The following is a 20311-nucleotide window of genomic DNA, read 5'->3' as shown; positions in this document are numbered from 1 at the left end:
GTCCTGAGAGTTTAAGTGATTTAGTAAGTACCACACAGCCAGCATGTATTATCAGCTGTCCTTAAACCCAAGTCTTTGACTCCAGTGCCAATTATCTGTCCTTTATACCGATGGTTCTTAAAGTTCTCCCCGAAGGTCCTTGAGGTCAAAATTATTTTCATTATAACAATAAGGAATCTTAACTGATAATAAAGTAATTCGTAACAACTAATCCTCATTGGTGGGTCCTCAGGAATTTTGAAGAGTAAAAGGTCCAGACACCAAAAGGTTTGAGAACAGCTGCATGTTACACTGCCCCTGAGGAGCCATGGAATGATGTTAAGGAGATTTCTATTCTTCATACAAGGAACCTGATGGTAACTTGACAAGGATGTGGTAATGTTGTGATTGTTGCTGCTGCTGCTGTTTTCTTGGTACTGGGCCTTTGACTTCATTGACCTAATGAAGTCCCATGAGGAATTCTCTCCTTCAGGTCCTGCTTGACAGCCTGCTGCCTTTGAGAGTCATGTAGAGCACAAAGATCCTGGATGACCTGCCAAGTGTCATATGGGCTGTGGCAGACAGAAGGCTTAAGCCCAAGGCTCAGGCCAACTCTCTGACCTGAATCATAGACTGATGCTTTCTTTGGCTAAGAGAAGGATACAAGGGATTCTCTCTTGGGGTTTCCTTTTGATGCCTGATCCATGGCACAGGGGAACCTCAGGTCCTCATAGTCTATGCCAATGGAGAGAAGGTGTCCAGCATGTCCTACCAAGATGACAGACATCAAGGTCCAGGCTGATAGACTGTGGGACTGTTGCCCCAGGGCCACCCTAGCAGAATTCACACAGGCATCACTGAGTTGACTGCAGGGATAGAAATCTAGGGGCAACTCTCAGAGACATCTGCCAAAACATGTAAAGATTATAAAAGGCATCATAAGGGCAGGATCTGCCCACACTGATAGGATCAATGGGACATTGCAATCAGACAGGGCTATGGAGAATGGGGGAGGGTCAGAGACATAAAGTGAATAACAAGGGAATGGGGTATAGATGACATTGGAAGAGAGAGGTGGTAGAAATGTGGGCTAGAAATATTTAAGCTAGAGCATCTGAGATATGAAAAAAAAAACACTTTCCCTACTCCACTTTTCAGAGGTGGGGGTCCTTGGATGGGGAACACTGTATATATGTTGTTAGATTTCTGCATGCATTGTTTGGCTGGGTTTTGTTCCCTTATTTATTTATTTTTATTCTTTAAAAAAATCTGTTATATAGAACGGCTCTTTGAGAGGGGCTTGTGGAAGGGATACAAGGGAAATTTTATGTGTTATAAACCCAAAAGATTTTGAAATTTTATTTTCCTAAAATTCAAATAAATAAATAAATATCCAAGGTTCAAAAGAACAGAGTAGGCAGGTGTGGTAGGGCCCCAAAGAAGCCTATGGAAGCAGGGAAGAGGCATGACTTAATGAATTCTCCTGATAGGACCCTAATGAGTATCTGAGTCACTTGTTTTATTATATAGATCAATAATGCTTTTCACCTGGAGTTTCAAGAATATTTCCCAGGACTGACACTTCTTTCCCTACATCCTTCTACCACTATCCTCCCCTATAATGTTTCCCCTGTGAGGTTCGGTGGGAGGGACAGAGCTATCTGGCCCCCAGCACTCCTATTCCGAACTTTGACCTCAGCCCCAAACCTCAGGGTGTCTCTTCTGAAGGCAAAGACATAACATGTGTGTGTAAATATAGACAGGGTTGTGAATATCACATTTATTCAGAGTTCTGTCCCTAGGTACCCTTCCCCCAACCAATACACACATGAACACACTCCCCCACTCTTTCTTTCATCCCTTCCCCAATCCCCCTCCCTCACTCCCTCCCACCCTCAAAACTCTCTCTCTCTCTCTCTCTCTCTCTCTCTCTCTCTCTCTCTCTCTCTCTCTCTCTCTCTCTCTCTCTCTCTCTCTTAACCCCTCATGGTTTTCTGGATCCAGGGCATAAACTTGCAAACTTCAGTGTAGACACCAGGATCATTGGGCTGTCCACATGGGAAGGTTCCCCATGATACAAGACCCTGCAAGACTCCACCACACACCAAGGGGCCCCCAGAGTCACCCTGGGAAGAGAGAGACATAGAAGGGTCCACCCTGAGTTTCACAGAAAATGTCTCCTGGCCTTTACTACATCCCACCATGCCAAATCCCAGTTCCAAGAGACCAGTGTCTGGTCTTGCTGGACAAAAGTCCTCTATCTTTGCCAGCAAGAGAGAGAACATTGTTCCAAGGAGTCCACTTGCAGGGCAGAGTGTGGGGAATCAGAGATAGACAATGACTCTTGCCAGACAATGGGAGACATTGTCCCTTGGAGCCCAATCCCTGGGCAACAGACAAGGGCTTCCCCTCTCATCATCTTATCTAGTGAGGAAAGGGCTGGCCCAGAAATAGCTTCAAGGGGGCCTTGCCTGAGAGAGGAGGGGGTCAGGTTATCTCACGCCCCCATCAAAAGATCATTACATATTTAGAGCTGGAAGGAATTTTGGGGTGAACCTAGTCCAACTGCCTTGTTTATAATTGAAGAAACAAAGGCACAGGATGTTTAAATGCCTAGGGTCATGCAGCTAAGAAATGCCAGAGATGAGATTTGAACCCAAGTTTTTCTGCCTCCAAGCCCACTGCCCTACATAGTACATCAGGCTATCTCACCATCAATTCCCCTAAAATCCTCCCCTCTTCTCTTGGGCAGATGTGGGAAAGGGAAAGAATAAACAGACTCTTGGGCTGTGAAACAGGAAACCTCATCTCTAGACTGTGTCCTGTTGTACACTTGCTAGTCACCTTGGACAAGTCCTTTGCCCTCAGATGGAATATCTATAAAATGGAGGATGACATGATCCCCAAGGGCACTTCCAACTTTGAACAGTAAGGGCAACTTCCACTTCAATAGTGGTTTGAGGTTTAGAAAGTTTTTTCTTTGCAATATCCCTGGGAAGTCAATAGTGAAAGTGCCCTTATCCCCACCTGATGTTATGGCATCAACTGATTTATCCAAGATCAGGATGGTAATAAGGGCAAGAAGTGGGCTCCAACCCGGGGCCCATCCACAATGAGCTCTCTTTCCAATATATCTGGCTGCTTCTGTAGTCTAGATTCAAGAGGAACTGGGGCGGGGGGAGGGGGTGAAGAAGTCAGGAATAGACAAAAAGAAAGAGACAGAGACAAGGAAGAGACAGGGAAATGAGAGGGGAAAATAGAGATAAAAGACATTATGCATTAAAGAGGCAGAAATAGAGAAGAGCCAGATTACACATGCAGTTTGTAGCCCGGGAGCTATCTTTGACTGTGAGTTTTGACAGTCCCCCAGACTCCACCTCCAAACAATCCTGATGTGGTTACCTTCTCTGTACCTCTTCAATCTGGGTCTTCTCTCCAGCCCTACTGCCATCAGCCTAGATCAAGCCCCAATTCCTTCCAGCTTGGACTATTGGAATAACCTATTCAATGGGTTCTATCTTCATTGGAGTCCCCTCCACTCAACAAACCATCCATTAAACAGTATCTTACAACTGAAATAGAAATGGGGGGGCCACTAACCACACTAAAGGACCCATATGAAGTCACACATCGACTTAGAGAGCCACATATCAATATTATCGATTTTCTGTTGTAGCTTCATTTATTTTGTTAAATATTCCCCAATTACATTTTTTTTAATTTTTGGTGAGGCAATTGGGGTTAAGTGACTTGCCCAGGGTCACACAGCTAGTAAGTGTCAAGTGTCTGATGAAGGATTTGAACTCAGGTTCTCCTGACTCAAGGCCCGGTGCTCTATCCCTATCTGCTGTGCCACCTAGCTGCCCCCTCACCTGAACATTCTTTCCAATTTACCATTCTAACTGTGTCACTCCTCTCCTCAAGAATGTTTAATAGCTCCCCACTTTCTAGGGAATAAAGTTTTTAATCTCTTGATTGGGGCACTCAAAGCCTTCTACAATCTGGAACTAAGCTACCTGCCAAATCTAGCACTAAATCCTTCTTTCTACAACTCTCTCTACACCTACTCAGATTGCTCCTAGTTTTGCCCCCAAGACCCAAGTAAAATAACTCTAATCTGGCTCCATTCTTCCAGATTCAGGAAGACCAGCCTATACTTTTCAGAGATTAACTTTCCTGGGTTTTTCTTTGTTTTTTGTTTTGTTTTTGTGGGGCAGTGAAGGTTAAGTGACTTGCCCAGGGTCACGCAGCTAGTAAGTGTCAAGTGTCTGAGGTCGGATTTGAACTCAGGTCCTCCTGAATCCAGGGCTGGTGCTTTATCTACTGTGCAACCTAGCTGCCCCCCACTCCAGTTCTTTCAACTGATTTTCAATGACATATTGTCTAATTCTCTTGCCAGTCTCATTACCCTCCCCCAACCTGTACTTTGTCTATATCTTTACTGGAATGTGATATGCAGAGGGTTTGAGATGTGGTCTGACCAGAGGAGATAATAGTGGAATGATTACCAGCCTCAGTCTGAACACCACACCTTTCTTCATATAGCCTAGGGAAGCATTAGCTTTTAGGAATGCCCTATCTCATAACTGATATAGTTGAGTTTCTGGTCAACTCCAACCCCTGATTTTTTTCCCCTGATATACATTCTTATTTTTTGTATTTAAAGTTGATATTTTTCTATATCCCTATATAGATTCATCTAAATCAATTAAAGCTATTATTACACCCTTTTGAGACCTTTCTGGATTCTCTTTCATTTGATATCTTAGGCACCCTCTCCAATCTTCCTGTCACCTATGCATTTGACAAGCAGGCCGTTTTTGAAACCACTGCTAAAAAAGAAATATTTCATGGCACTGGGCCTAGTTCAGATGCTTGGTGTACTCCCTTAAAGATCTCCTTCCAGGCTGACCTCATTACATTAACATAAAAAATACATCCAGTCATTCAACCAGGACTAGATACACTAACTGTCCCATCTAGCCCATATCTCCAGCTACGTATCATTCTTCTTCATATGACATTCCCAGGACTGAACAGAATACTCTATATGCCATTTGACCAGGGGAGATTACTAAGACACTAACTAGTCCCTCATTTGTGACCTTTCCCTTTTATTCATGCATCCTAAGTATTTCCACCACACTTATGGCTCACAGTGAGGTCTCTGTCCCTTAAGATCCCTGATTTGGTTCACATGAATTGCTCTCTAATAATGTTTCCCTCATCTTATATTTAAGGAATTTACTTTTTGGTCACAAATTTATAACTTTACATTTAACCATATCGAATGTCACTTGGATAGATTTGGCCCCAGGCTCTAGCCTCTCTAGTTCTTTCTAGAGTCTGCCATCCACCATGATAGTTACTCCTCCCATCTGCTTATCATCTGAAAATGTAATAAGCCTGCCACCTATGGCTTCAACCAAATCAATGAGAATTAATAAACTCTAACATTTATAGAGGATATTAAAGTTTGCAATACTCTTTATATGTGTTATCTCCTTTAAGTAACACAATAGCCCGAGATAATAAGTATTATTATTACCCCCATTTTACAAAGAAGTAAAATGAGGCAGGCAAAAATGAAGTGTCTTGCCCCCCCCTCCCAGGTTACACAAGTAGTCTAGACTTGAACTCAGGTCTTCCTGACTATAGATTCTGTGTATTGTGCCACCCAGATGCCTATAAGTATTAAACAGTAGAAAGCTGAGAGTGGATCTCTGGGGCCCTCCAAGGAGGGGGGCACGGAGAGACAGAGGGTGACAGAGAGAAAGGAGGGGGAGGAGGAGGAGGAGGAGGAGGAAGAAGAAGAAGAAGAAGAAGAAGAAGAAGAAGAAGAAGAAGAAGAAGAAGAAGAAGAAGAAGAAGAAGAAGAAGAAGAAGAAGAAGAAGAAGAAAGGAAAGAGAGAGGGAGAGAAAGTGAGAAAGGAGAGAGAAGAGAAAGGAGGGAGGGAGGGACAGACAGAGAGATGGGGAGACTTACATTGCATGCATTGGTTTTAGAGTCAGGAATGCCAGCACACAACATGGCTTCCTTCAATAGATCCTTGTATATCTTCTTGCAGTCTGAAGTGGAGATGAGTTTCACATCTGTACACTGGAGGTTATCTGGATATGTCGCTGTTGGAGAGAGGGAGGCAAGATCCACAGTCATCCCGCAGGAAGAATGCATGAAGCTTCAAGCTGGGGAGGGATGGGCCAATCCATATCTGCTCCAATCCCATGAGTTTGGAGATCATGGAATGAAGATGCTTAATACCTAGGTCTCTAATGCAGATGGGAGTGAGGCTAGATGCTACTATTCCTTAGGGATGGTTGGAAAGTATGAGTTCCCAGGAGAATGTGAGTTTGGGGAGTGAAGGTTCAAATTTGATCCCTGAGACTGACAGAGATAAAACAGGGTCCTGGTGGCCCTGAATGCCTGTCCCCCAGCAGGAGAATGGATACTTGAGGAGCTAGAGGCTCCTCAAGGACAGGAGTAAGATAGACATGGATCTCACATGTATGGTTTTCAGGGGAAAGTCAGGCTAGGGCTGGGGCAGGGGCAGGTGTTCTAAATTCCTGAAAATTGTGGTATGTTGGGGCTAGAAGTCTGAACTCTCAGGGCTGGAGCAGATAAGGGGGTGACATTATTTTTTTTTTTTAGTGAGGCAATTGGGGTTAAGTGACTTGCCCAGGGTCACACAGCTAGTAAGTGTTAAGGGTCTGAGGCCAGATTTGAACTCAGGTACTCCTGACTCCAGGGCTGGTGCTCTATCCACTGCGCCACCTAGCTGCCCCGGGGGTGACATCCTTGAGTCCTTGCAAAGTGTTATGGAAGTGACATCCCTGGGTTCCCAGGGCACTGATTCCAATGAGATTTTTCCCCTAGCTCTTGGCAGATGATGATGATTGGTGGCTGAATAATTTGAGACTAGAAGGGCTAGACAACTCAGTCTCCAAGTGAAAGCAGACTGAAAACTAGGTACCTGGGTGATGGGCTGGGCTTCTGGGGGCCAGAGTAGGGTGAGAATGGACAATTACATGGGGGTTAAAAAAAAGAGCCTGGAGAGTTGGGTCCCATGAGTCGAGACTGGTGTTAAAATGAAGAGTCTATAGATTACTTCTGACCTTCTTTCCACCTCTAAATCTTAGATCTGCAGACTATAAGTGTAATACCTTCCAGGTATCTGTTGGGCTATGTGGCCACTTATGTCCCTGTGAATTCTCAGATCCTTGGATATTCTGATTCTATGATACACCTGAGAGTCTCTGGGGTTAGATGTCTGGCTCATTCAAAATTAGAGAGCAGGAGTGTTAGATACCTGGGGTCTTGGGAGCTGGGGTAGGTGAATTCTCAGGTCCCTAAGGGCCGGTAAGAACACTGGATCCTGGGGACTGGGAAAAATTTATATGTGTGGGTCCCTGGAAGCTAGGGTGGGGGATGCCTGGGTCTCTAGGCGCTGGAGAGATTAGATCCTTAAATCCCTGAGAATTATGGTGAATGGATGCTTGGGTCCCTGAGGGTTGAAACAGATGGATTCCTCCATCTCTGAGAGCTGGAAAGAGAAGATGTCTGGGTTCCTGAGGGCTGGACAAGGAGGGTGACCAGTGGTGCAAACTTACCATCTGGGCTGGTGGTGGTGCCCCAGCCAGAGACAGTGCAGGAGGTGCCAGGTGGGGCACACTGGGAGGGTAGTGTGATAGGCTTGATGTTGGTCCCCAGCCTGGCAGGCTTCTGTAGCTTTATCATCATGAGGTCATTCATGTGGGTGACAGTAGAGTACTGAGGATGACGGACCGACCGGGTGGCCTGGATCACTTGGGACCCCCTCTCTTTCCCCTTCAGACTGCTTTTGCCCAAGTGCACATTGTATTTACTGGGGAGGCAAAAAAGACTGTTAGAAATGCACTGAGCTTGGGGCAGCTAGGTGGCGCAGTGGATAGAGCACCAGCCCTGGAGTCAGGAGTACCTCAGTTCAAATCCAGCCTCAGACACTTAACACTTACTAGCTGTGTGACCCTGGGCAAGTCACTTAACCCCAATTGCCTCACTAAAAAAAAAGAAAAAAGAAAGAAAGAAAGAAATGCACTGAGCTTTAAAGCAATAGACAGAGATATAGACAGAGGAGAGGGGCCAGCAGAGATAGACAGAAATAGCAACAGGAGACAGGTTTGATTAACAAACCCTGTCGGTTTCTAGGTGGGTGGCCATGGACACGGGCAGTTGGTTGGCATCATATTGCATAAAGCACTGGGCTTGGAATTCAGAAGACACTTTCAAGAGTTAAAATCCAGCCTCAGACACTTACTACCTGGGGGACCCTGGGCAAGTCACTGAACCCTGTTTGCCTTAGCTTTCTCATCTGTAAAATGAGCTGGAGAAGAAAATGGCAAACCATCCAGTATCTTTTCCAAGGAAACCCCAAATGTGATCATGACTGAGGACACAACTGAACAACAAAAGGCCTTGGACAAATGATTTCACTTCCCAGATGAGATCCTAACCTCCACCTCTATAAAATGAGGGGGTTGGCTTGAAGCAGGAGTTCTTTTTTGTGTCATGGACCCCTTTGGTCATCCTATGAACTTCTCAGAATACTTCTTGTCGCCTACATTCATAGTTGTGGAAGGAGAAGCTTAGGGGGAGGGGAGACAATCAGGGTTAAATGACTTGTCTAGGCTCATACAGCTAGTAAGCATCAAGTATATGAATCCAGATTTGAACTCAAGTCCTCCTGATTCCAGGGTGGTGCTCTATCTACTGTCCCACCTACATTCATAGTTGAAAGAAATGTTAATTTTCACTTAGAGGCTAGTGAAACCCAAGATCACAGGCCTTCTGAAATCTATCAACAGACTCCTTGGACCCATGGCTAAGAATTTTTGAACTAGAGTACCTCTAAGTACTCTTTGAGCTCTAAATTCTAATGTTCTTATGCTCCTGGAAAGAGTGAGGGAGGAGAATAGAGAGACAGAGAGACAGAGGAAGAGAGAGATAGAGATACAGAGGAACAGAGATGATCAGAGATGCAGAGAGACTGAGAGAGGGGCACAAGCAGAAATGGAAAGAGAAAGGAGATAAGCATTTAAAGATCTGAAGAGAAAGACAAAAACACTCAAAGAATTTAGTCCTGAATCACTGTGTGCCTTTGGGCAAGTCACTTCCCCCATAACAACCTCAGTTTCCTCATTGATAATAATACTGATAAAAATAATAATAACAATGCTAACAATCCCTTACATTTTCCAAGCACTGATTCATTATCTTATTTGATCCACCCAATCCTGCCCAGTAGGTACTAGAAGAATTATGGCAGGGACAGCTAGGTGGTGCAGTGGATAAAGCACCAGCCTTGAATTCAGGAGGACCTGAGTTCAAATCCAGCCTCAGACACTTGGCACTTACTAGCTGTGTGACCCTGAGCAAGTCACTTAACCCCCATTGCCCATGGCCACAGTGGGAAACTGAGGAGAGCAGGCCAAAGTTCAACCCAGGCCTGCAGGCCATTATTCTTTTCACTATACTGTTGATTGTACAACCAGATCAGAGAAAGACAGACACTGAAATACAGAAAGATGAAACAGGCACATAAAGATAGAGAGATTGAGGCAGAGAGTAGAAGACAAAGACACACACACACACACACACACACACACACACAGATACACAAAGAGAGATGTCTAACAGAGACACAAATAGAATCTTAGACAAATGACAGAGACAGAGAGATAGGAAAAGAAGCAGATATAGACAGAAAAACAGATACACAGAGAGACAGAAACCGAGACACAGAGACAGACAGACACGAGAACTAAGACATAAGATGGAGAAAGACACAGAGATACAGATAGAGACAGAGAGACCCAAAGAAAAATGAAGAGAGAGAGAGATGAAAAGAGAGATTGAGCAAAGACAAAAAAGAGAGACTCCCCTCCCTCACTGTAGCCCTCACCCCTTACTTTATCAAGCAGTGGGCAGCTGTCAGCACCCAGTTCCTATTCACAAGCACTCCACCACAGTGCAGCTGATTTCCATTGAACAGAGCCACCTGCCATGGGTGGGAGCCCGGGCTACAATCGTGTCCTTCAATGATCTTGTCTTTTCCCTCCTCAGTCTCTGCAAAATAAAACATCAGGGGATGTGGGCAAAGAGGAGGGAAAGGGGAAAGGAGGGAGGAAGAGCAGAAGGGAGAGTGTCTCAGCACCAGTGAGTTGGGGAAGCCATGACTTGGTGAAGACAAAGAGGATCAGGAGAGAGATCCACGCGGAGACAGAAACCAATATAAGGGCAGAGAGAAATGGGGGCAGTGGTGCTGCGGGAGCTTCAAGGATATTGAGTTAAGGGGAAGACATCCTGATCTGGGAATGTGGAATATCAAGTCAGGAGGATTAATACTAAGGACAAAAAAAAAGAAAGAGGGACATAAAGACAGATATACAGAGTAAAGGAGGGGAGAAGAATCTAAAGAACAGAGTTGGGAGGGGGGACCAAATCATTGAAATGGGGGTATGGTCGAGAGTCAGAGGTGAGACAGAAACTAAAAGATGGTCAACAGAGACACATGGGAATAGTGTCTTCTCTGTAAGACAAGGAGGTCTTGAACATAGGGTGGAGGGATGGTGAAACAAAGGCGAGTTTGGGTTTGTTATAGCAGGCCAGAAGGAAAAACAGGCAGACAGACAGGCAAGCAGGCAGACAGACAGACAGACAGACTTGGAATTGTAGAGGAAGATGATGAAATGGTGAATCACTAACCTGGGATGTTGGGAACCAGTAAAGTGATGTATGGTCAGAAGATGATACAGAAAAACCAAGATAGAGACATTCATAGAGAGAAGGAAGGAAAGAAGGGGGCCTCAGAGATGCTGAAATGGGGGAGATAGCCTCAACCTTAGGGGTGACACATGTAGAAATCCATTAGAATAGAAAAATATATCAGCTGAGATAGAAACAGAGTCTAAGAATGAGTTGTCTTCACTAAAAGGATGGGGAGAACATGTCTTGGCCTAGAGCAATGGCTATGGGAAGGGTTAGAGAGGGTCAAGAGGAAAAACAGAGGCTAAAAGCCAGAGAGCCCATGAAGAGAAAACAGAAAGGAATATACGGAAATTTGGGAGTCACTCAGAGAGCCAATCTAGGTCAAGAAGAGAGCAGGGCAGAGGCTCCCACGGAGAGGGAAGGATGAGTCTTAGAGGGGCTGGGCAAGGGCCATGATGGGAGGGTGCATTCTGGAAGAGGTCAAAAGAAGCTAAGGGTATAGGAAGTGGGCAGACTGCAGAATCCACCCCTGGTCTTACCCCCTGCCTCCTTACCCTGGGCCTGAGGACCAGCTGCCAGCAGCAGCAGCTGTAGCAGCCAAAGGCAGAGTACATGGGCCATGGCCATGTCTTCCTGTCACACTCTGTCTCCCAGCTGGCTCACTCCCTTTGAGTGACTTCTCTCCTGGAGAGCCTAGGAGGAATCAGACACAGCCAGGCATTAGTCCACTGACTCTCACCTCCTTGGACACCTAGGAATTGAAGTCTCATGATCCTTGCCACTGAGACACCCAAGTGTCTGACCTGCCCCCGACTCCATCCCACTTTAGGGATAGAGATGCTTTTATCCCAAGGCCTGCCTCTTTGGGTCCTCAGGGATGCCTTTTATACCTTCCTAGATTGAGAGTGAGAACAATCACCTGATCCAATCTCACCTCACAGATAAGGCTAAGGGACTTGTCTAAGACCATAGCATTTCTACAAGGCAGAAGCTGAAACTTGAACCCTTGACCCAATATCCTTGAACTCTTGCCCCAAGCCCAGTCTCCTTTCTAGCTGTACCTGCCTGTGCCCTGAGACTCCTCCTGTCCAGGAATTCAGGTGTCAAGAGCCCCAGCTCCTGCTCTGACTCAGAAACCAAGATATCCTGTGCCCCCTTACCCCTCTGGAAATCCACCCCCACCCCAGCTTTTTGAGGAAAGAAGGGATGGTGAGTAAGGCTAGTGGGGCCATTAGTGATTGAATGGGGCGGGGCGGAGCTAGAGGAGGCAGCTACTTTAGGGAAAATGGGGAAACAGGTGGTCCTGGGGCAGGTTCAAGTGAGGGACTCTGCTGTCATCAGCTTAGACTGTGCACCTGGCAGGTGACTAAGGGGAGACTGGCAGGGAAGGAGAAGGGAGCCAAAGGAGGCTAGAGCCTGTTCAAATTGTCTGTCCCAAACATAGAAGCCTGACTCTCTACCAAAGCTGGAGGTTTGGGTAGCTTGTATCATCCCCGTAGAAATGTAGGGGCTTCGAGCTTCCATAGCTGGAGTCCCTGGGCAAGGTTGGGGGCGGGGGGTGGGGGGTGGGGGGGGACTCAGGATACAGAGAGATTAGGGTTCCTGGGTATTTTAAGACTAGTGTGGGGTGTGATATGCCCAGGTGCCCAAGAGGCAGAGTTCAAAAACCCCAGACTACTGGGTCTTTGAGAGTGCAAAGGCTGGTTCCACGGGACACCGGGGTCTGTGTGCGGCAGGGGTGGAAGGATGGGATGGCTGCGGAGAGTTTAAGGAGAGCCTAAAGGACTCTTAGGCACCCAAGCTGAGCCAGGCTCCTGATTCCCCAAGGGAAGCGGGGGAGAGGGAGTTACTGACGTTTGGATGCTGGGAAAGCCTGGACAGGTGAGGCAAGGGAGTGTCAGGCACTTGGGTGCCTTGGGGTCTAAGGGTTGTGAGCCTAGGGGAGGTGAGGACAGAAGGGGGGGGGCGGGGGAGGGCGCGGCTCTCACCTCTGGCCGGGTCTCAGAGCAGGGAGCGCAATGAAGGCGGGCTCCCTTCCAGATGCGATCGTCTGTCCCTCAATCCACAATGACCTGCTCCAGAAAAGCTCTCACCTCTTATATTGGTCACTGCCCCGCCCGTCTCCCCGCCTTCTCATTTAGCCCTGGCCCAGTGCTAGACTCCCAGAGGCTCGGGCGGCGCCCAGCTCTGTGACACCCCCTCCATTTATTCCCCGTCCTGTCCCCCCCCACCCCGGACCCCGGGACTGGCCAAGATAAACAAGAGAGGTTCCCTGTGTGGGGACAGGATCAGGCTGGCCTGTCCCTGCCGCCTCCATCACATTCTCCCTGCTTCCCTTCCTCCAGCAACGCCCCCCCACCCCCTTATCAGACTGGCTCTAGATGAAAGATGAGCGGGACAGAGTGGGGTTAGTTGAAAGGAAGGAACTCCGGGAGTCCCGTGACTCAGGCATCTGATCATCTCTCTGCCCTGGTCTGTGCCACCCCCACCCCCACCGTCGGGCCAAGGACCCAACAATCCCCTTGGCCACCGGGAGGTCAGCCTGGCTCTAAATCTGACCTTTGTTTGTCATGGTCCCATTGGGGAATCAGCCTCGGGAAACCTAGTAGTCCTCAGAACGATGTTTTTCAAGGCATGACAGATTACATAGGATTGTAAGGAAAACCAGTAACACTGAAATACAGTAATCATTTGTTTTGAAGTTAATGGATCTCAAGTTAAGAACCCCTGAGTTAGACAGGGGTAGATTGTGTGGGACTCCCCCTGGAACTGGGAAAGCAGTGCTCCAGCCCCCCAGAGAGGCAGAGTTTCCCCACCCCTAACTGGACTCTCTCTCCCAATCCTATCCAAGTCTGGTGACATGAAGGGAAAACTGGTTCTGTGTTCAAATCCCCTCTGTTACTATTGAATCACCTAGAGAATCACCTAACCTCCCTGGATCTCAGTTTCCTCGTCTGTAAAATGACAGCGTTGAACTACTTGGTCTCCCAGGTCTCTTCCAGCACCAAATCCCATGAAATCATTGCTATCTCCCTGCATGCTCCTCTTCCACTTTCCCTGTCTCAGTTCTCCTAGGGCGAAGAGGACAAATAACTCAGACATATGGTAAAGTGGAAAGAGCATTGACTCTGGAGTCAAAGGAACTGGATTCAAATCCTGCTTCTGATTCTCAATGTGGGTGCCTTTAGGTAAATCTACAAACCATCCTAGACCAAAGTTTCTTCCTCTGTCAAAAGGGGGGGTTGGACTAGGTGCCCTCTGAGGATGCTTCCTGCTTAAAGAAGAATCAGTCCTGTGATTCTAAGACCACAGTCCCAGTGGTGACCCTATTATTTACATGGATCAAAGCCTTCCCTACATGAGGGCAAGGATCATCCATTTGTTTATCTTAGTATCCCCAGCACTTAGCCAAGTACCTGGCATACAGCAAGTGCTTAATAAAGGCTTGTTTACAGGCTGATCCCAATCCTAACCCTAACTTTGAGTCCAACTTCAACCCTAAACCTAGGAGACCCAATCTCCCTGACCCTGACATTACCATGCTGCTTCCCCCATTTCCCCCACCTTGCCAATCAAGGCTATTCAAACTGAAATTCCCATCTCAGACCCCAGTCCTGACCTAGACTTCCCTAATTCAACTCAATCCAACCAATTTTCATTAATCATCTACTATGAGCCGGGCACTGTTCTCAGTGCTGAGGACACAAAGAAAAGGGGTGTGGGGGAAACTGCTTCAGAGGGTAGTGAGCTCCCCATCACAGATGTTAGGAGTATTACAGAGAAGTCTCCTTGGGTGCCAGCTGCCCTCTGAAGAGCTTTCTGGTTCTCAGGCTTTGGGATTCTAGGACAGAAGGGCATTTCCTTCAAAACTCCTAGTTTTCAGGCCTCTGTCTGCTAAGTGAAAAATTACCCTTTTCTGAACCTTGGGTGCAAGGGGCAGGGAGCTGGAACTGGAAAGGACCTCAGAGGTAACTAGCCAAACCCCTCATTGTATGGATGAAAAATGGATAGCGGAGGAGGAGAAGTGACTTGTTTTTATACTGGTAGGAAACTTCAAAAGTGAAATTCAAACCCAAGTCCTCTGGCTCTAGAGCCTGTCCTCTGTCTATATCCCCAAGCTCCCCTAATTACGCTACATTGAGGCGGACATGCATGTCATTCCTCATGACGGAGATTCAGGCAGAAGATGAGGTTTGGTGGCAGAACTGCACCGTGTGAGTGTTTGAGGCAAAGAAGATTTTGCTCAAAGTCCAGAAGATCTAATGGGACGCTAGATGGCGCCATAGTGCACAGAACACCAGGACTATGCTCAGGAAGCCTCATACTCAATTCAAATCCAACCTGTGTGACCCTGGACAAGTCACTTCATGGTTTGCCTCAGTTTCCTCATCTCTAAAATGATCTGGAGGAGGAAATGGCAAACCAGTCCAGTATCTCCGCCAAGAAATTCTAAATGGGGTGACAGAGTCAGACACGACTGAGCAGCAGCAACCAGAAGATCTGGGTACCAACTCTGACCCTTCTTTGCTTGGTGGTTCCAGCCAATTCTCTTGTTCCCTCTTTGCTTCACTTTCCTATCTGTCCAACCTGAGTAGATCAGGGGTTCTTAACCTTTTTTGTGTCATGGACCCCTTGAGTAAAGCCTACAGACTCCCTTGTCAGATAAGGTTTTAAATGCATAAGACAAATATTGTGGGATTACAAAGAAAATAAAGATATATATTACATAATCTATAAGATAGGAAATATATGTGTATGTATGCATATATGTGTGTGTGTGTATATATATATATATATATATATATATATATATATATATATATATATATATATATATATATATATATATATATATATATATATATATTTGGGAGGGGCGAGGTAATTAGGGTTAAGTGACTTGCCCAGGGTCACACAGCTAGTATGTGTCAAGTGTCTGAGGCCAGTTTGAACTCAGGTCTTCCTGACTCCAGGGCCAGTGCTCTATCCACTGCGCCACCTAGTTGCCATTTATTTATTTATTCATTTATTAATTAATTTGTTTGTTTATTTATTTTTCCCTATCCAAATTCATGTACTCCCTGAAATCTACCAAGGTGTCTATGGAGTCCGGGTTAAGAACTCCTGGAATACTCACTAGCTGTGTGACCCTGGGCAAGTCACTTAAGCCTCATTGCTCCTCAAAAAAACCAAAAACAAACAAAAAACTTCTGGAATCGATTATCTCTAAAATCCCTTTCTGTGCTAAAATGTTTTAGCCTCTGTCTCCTCCCTCCTAAAAAGGGAATAATAATGTTTGTGCTACTAACCCTTTAGGATTGTAAAACACCCTTAGGGCAGGGAGAGAGAGCCTAGCCTTCTCTTCACAAAGAAGTGTGAAATGGAAATATCTCTTCTGACTCTGACTGTGTCAGCTCATTCCACACTCACAGTATGTGATGGTGCAAAACACAGAACTCAAAGGCAGGGGCTATTTCCTTTTTGTCAGGGCATCACCAGCATGTGACACAGTGTCTGGCACAGAGTAGGTGCTTTCAGGACTGTTGCTTGCTTGCTTGCTTATAAACCTTGAACTGCTAGAAAAATAGAGGCTATAATGATTGCTTTAGTTTCCATTGTTACCTCCCACCTGACCCATTTGGGCTCCTCTTTTAGAAGACTTGGATTCGGGGCTAGGAAAAAAAAAAAAGAACTCTGAAATCATGGAGTGCATCTATATATAGACGAGGAAACAAAGATCTAGATAGATAATATAAATAATTTGCCCACAGTTCCACGGATTGTGGATTGTCAAAAGTGGGATTTGAACCTAGGATCTTTGCCTCTTCATTTCCCGTATTCAGGATTCAGGCTCAGGTACTTGGCTCAATTTTTTTTTTTTTAATCTTCTTGGCTCTGGCATCTTATCTTGCTCTCTAGCTGTGCCCTACGATGGTAGCCTGTCTCCCACAAACTTGTACAGATGCCAAATGGTGCCTGTACCATCATTGCAAGATAAACTAATGACCTGTTGCCAAATCTTGTCATTTTTAGTTTGATAAGATCTCTCTTATATGTCCCTTTCTCTTCAATCATAGCCACCTCACCTTTGCAAGGCTCTAATCATCTTTCTCTGGGACTATTACAATGAGTGTACCACCTGGGTGTTATCTTGGACTCCTCACTCTCATTTACCCCACATATCCAATCTGTTGCCAGATCCTATCATTTCTACCTTCATAACACCTCTCCTACATGTCCCCTCCTCCTCTGACCCAGCTGCCTTCATCCCCTCTCCCCTCAATTATTCCTTCTGATTGGTCGTTCTGTGCCAATATCTTCTCTCACCAGTCTACCCTCGGCTGCCAAAGTGATCTCACTAACAAACGGGTCTTACCATGTCAGCCTGCTACCCAATAAACTCCAGTGATTCCCGATTACTTCCAGGATGAAATAGCTAATGGCTCTGGTTGGCTGTTGAAGCCCTTCACAAACTAGTCCCTTCCTACCTCCCTAGTTTTCTTACACTTCGCTCCCCATCCACATCCTCTTCTATCTAATAACATTGATCTCCATGCTACCCTGGGACAAGACATTCCCTCCCTTGGCTCTGGGTATTTTCTCTGGCTTGTCCCCTGTGAATGGAATGCTCTTCCTCCCTATTTCCTCTTGGTTTCTCTGGCTTCCCTCAAGATTTAATACAAGGGGAAGCTATTTGGAGTGTTGGATAAAGCTCTGGACCTGGAGTCATGGGAACCCGAGTTCAAATCTGGTCTCAGATACTTATTAGCTGTGAGACCCTGTGCAAGTCACTGAACCCTGATCCCCATTTGCCTCAAAAAAAATTCAATACAAATCCCTTCTGCAGGAGGTCTTCCCCCCTTTCCCACCCTCTCCCTTGGTCCCTGCCCACTAAGATTATACCCCATCTGTATTATACATACATATTACATACATACATACATAAATGCACACACATATATACATATATATATTGCATGTACATAGTTATTTGAATGTTTTCTCTCCCATTAGAATGTAAACTTGGGGGCAGGGATAGTGTTTTTTTCTTTCTTTGGATCCTCAGTTCTTAGTAGTGTACTCAGTACAGCATGTATTAAGGTCTTGGTAAATGCTTGCTGACTGACTGACTGACTAACTGACTGACCTTTTGCCATCTGATCCTGGAACACATTCCCACTCCACCCTCTAATCCCTGAAAAAATGAGCAAATGAGATAACATATGCAAAGGGCCTTGCAAAGGAAACCTTAAAGCACGATATAAAAGCCAGCTAGTGTTTGCATTATCCACCCATCCTGACTGTTGAAATCCTTTTCTTCCTTCTTGGATTAGCTAAATTGCCACCTCCTCCAGGAAGACTCCCCTGACCTTCCTTCCCAGATGTCTTGAAGCACATCATCTGGGTCATTAGAGGCTGTTAGAGGCAGTTCACCATCTTTAACTTCCTGTACACCAGTCCTTGGGTATGGGGTAAGGGGGACCCAGAGGAGTCCAGAAGAGCCTGATCCTTTCATTTGAGGCAGGCTGTCCCCAAGACTAAACTTGATTGCACCTGATCCTAAAGATGGGGCCCCAAATTGGGAAATTATTCCCTTTTCAACTTCCTAGGGTCTCAGGTCTTTATGCATAATTGAAAAGCAATATATTTCTGGTACCCAAGTGCTTCATACTTTAATAGTGGGGTATGACATGGGCAAAAATGAATAGAATATAAGGGAAATTTTTTCAAGAATAGTGAAAAAGTATAGGTAAGATGTTCTATCTTTTAGCAGAGCAAGGAGGAAATCCTGGGAAAGCTTCATGGAAGAGGAGCTGAGCCTCTAAGGAAGAAAAGAACATCCTTTTGTGCATCTGTGTATAATCCCTTCACTAGACTATAATGGGTGGAGTAGAATAGTGTTGATTCTTGCTTTCTGTTTAAGTAAGGTGTTTTTAATTATTATTATTATTTATCTAATAAAGCTAAATTCTTATAAAACCACACCCCTGAAAATTGGGATGTGGCTGCGACTAGCAGATGAGCCAGACAGAGCAAGAGAGTGCATCTGAGGACTCAGATTCAAATCCTGGCTTTGTTATTTGCTATCAATGTGAACTGAGTAAGGCCCTTCCCCTTCTAGACCTTTGTTAGATGGTGTCCGAGGTATTGTCCCGGTCTGAGAACTGTATTACAGAGATGTGAGAACAGGGAGGTTGATGAAGGAGAAAAGTTTGGGGGTTTTTTGTTTGTTTGTCTGTCTGTTTTGGTAGGGTGGGAGCACTTAGGGAGAAAAAGATGGGGACAGAGGTATCTAAACCTGTGGTTTTATCATCATCAACAACAATAACTCCTGAGATTAAAGTTCCTTTACGGGGCCGCTAGGTGGCGCAGTGGATAGAGCACCAACCCTGGATTCAGGAAGACCTGAGTTCAAATCCAGCCTCAGACACTTAACAATTACTAGCTGTGTGACCCTGGGCAAGTCACTTAACCTCAATTGCGTCACCAAAAGAAAAAAAAGTTTCTTTGACCAACACAACTCCCCTGGGTGTTGCTTCAACATCTCCTACCACAAAGGAGAAATAGAGGTACTGGGTCTCGGGTTCCTAAACTCGGATGCTGGGAATTTGTTGCTGTTGCTGTTGATCTTGCATCTCAGTCCTTTGTACAGTCCCTGGAAGTAGGTGGTTAACAAATCCTTCTTCACTTGACTTAATATTTTGATCATTGTTTCAATATATTTGGTTTCCTTTGTAATGTTGAGTATTTTGTTTATTTAGAAGCATTATTTTTATAAGGGATCCATAGGCTTCATCAGACTGTCCAGGTTAAGCGCCCTGCCCCAGCCCTGCACAGTCCACCTGAGTCACAGTATCAGTGAAGAGCAAGGCATGAGTTTATCCCTCTCTTGCCTGTTTCTAGCTTCAACCACATCCCTGGCTTGGTCCACAAATTCTTTGACACTTTACTGCTTCCTCCCTTTGATGATATCCTTGTGCCCCTGAAGGGTCTGCAGGTTGAACAGGCCTCTTTCCAGGTACCCAAATCAAAATCCATGTGATGTTTCCCTGTTTTCTCTGCTCAACCTCTGTTCTCTCTAGGCCTCTTTCTTGAGCCTAGGGAAAACGCCCTTTTCAAAAGCCAACTCCAAATGTGTACAAACAACCTGGCAACTAGAGTCAGTGCCCAACAAAGACCTAATCAGTGGGTAATGAAGACTTCTCTCCTTGCATACGGCCTTCACATTTTTTCTTGGAGACACAAGGAGGAGAACGAAATCCTATTGGGTCATACCTTGCCACATCTAATACTGTAATTTAAGAATGCAATGTGGTGCAATGTAAATAAAAATTAATTTGAAGCTGAAAAACCTGGGATTGACTCCTGACTATTATGTTCTCTATGTAGTTAGCTGTGTGCAACCTTTAGCTACTCACTTTACTTCTCGGGCTACGGGTTCCTCATCTCTAAAATGAGAGCTTCTAATCTCCTGACCCCCTGACCCTATGGATTAGATAACCTCTGAATCCCATGATCCTATACTTATGAGTTTTATGACTGTGGAGGAGCCAAGACTCATCTTCTTTTCTGTAAAGCAGAGACTGT

The 20311-nt window shown here is 45.6% G+C and overlaps 1 protein-coding gene across 1 annotated transcript; it reads right to left on the bottom strand.

The window, feature by feature from the left end:
* Nucleotides 1-1954: 1954 nt before the first annotated feature.
* LOC122750255 (kallikrein-7-like) lies at nucleotides 1955-12847 on the bottom strand. The gene is made up of 6 exons (XM_043996930.1): nucleotides 12712-12847; nucleotides 11278-11416; nucleotides 9925-10081; nucleotides 7588-7841; nucleotides 5966-6102; nucleotides 1955-2105 (listed from the first exon to the last, which is right to left on the bottom strand). Exons 2-6 carry the CDS (start codon nucleotides 11348-11350, stop codon nucleotides 1956-1958), a joined length of 771 nt encoding a protein of 256 aa, XP_043852865.1. The 5' UTR covers nucleotides 11351-11416; nucleotides 12712-12847; the 3' UTR covers nucleotide 1955.
* Nucleotides 12848-20311: the final 7464 nt, after the last annotated feature.

The sequence above is a fragment of the Dromiciops gliroides genome, chromosome 3 (genome assembly GCF_019393635.1).
Source record: "Dromiciops gliroides isolate mDroGli1 chromosome 3, mDroGli1.pri, whole genome shotgun sequence".
NCBI lineage: Eukaryota > Metazoa > Chordata > Mammalia > Microbiotheria > Microbiotheriidae > Dromiciops > Dromiciops gliroides.
This window is presented reverse-complemented; position numbering and strand designations above follow the sequence as displayed.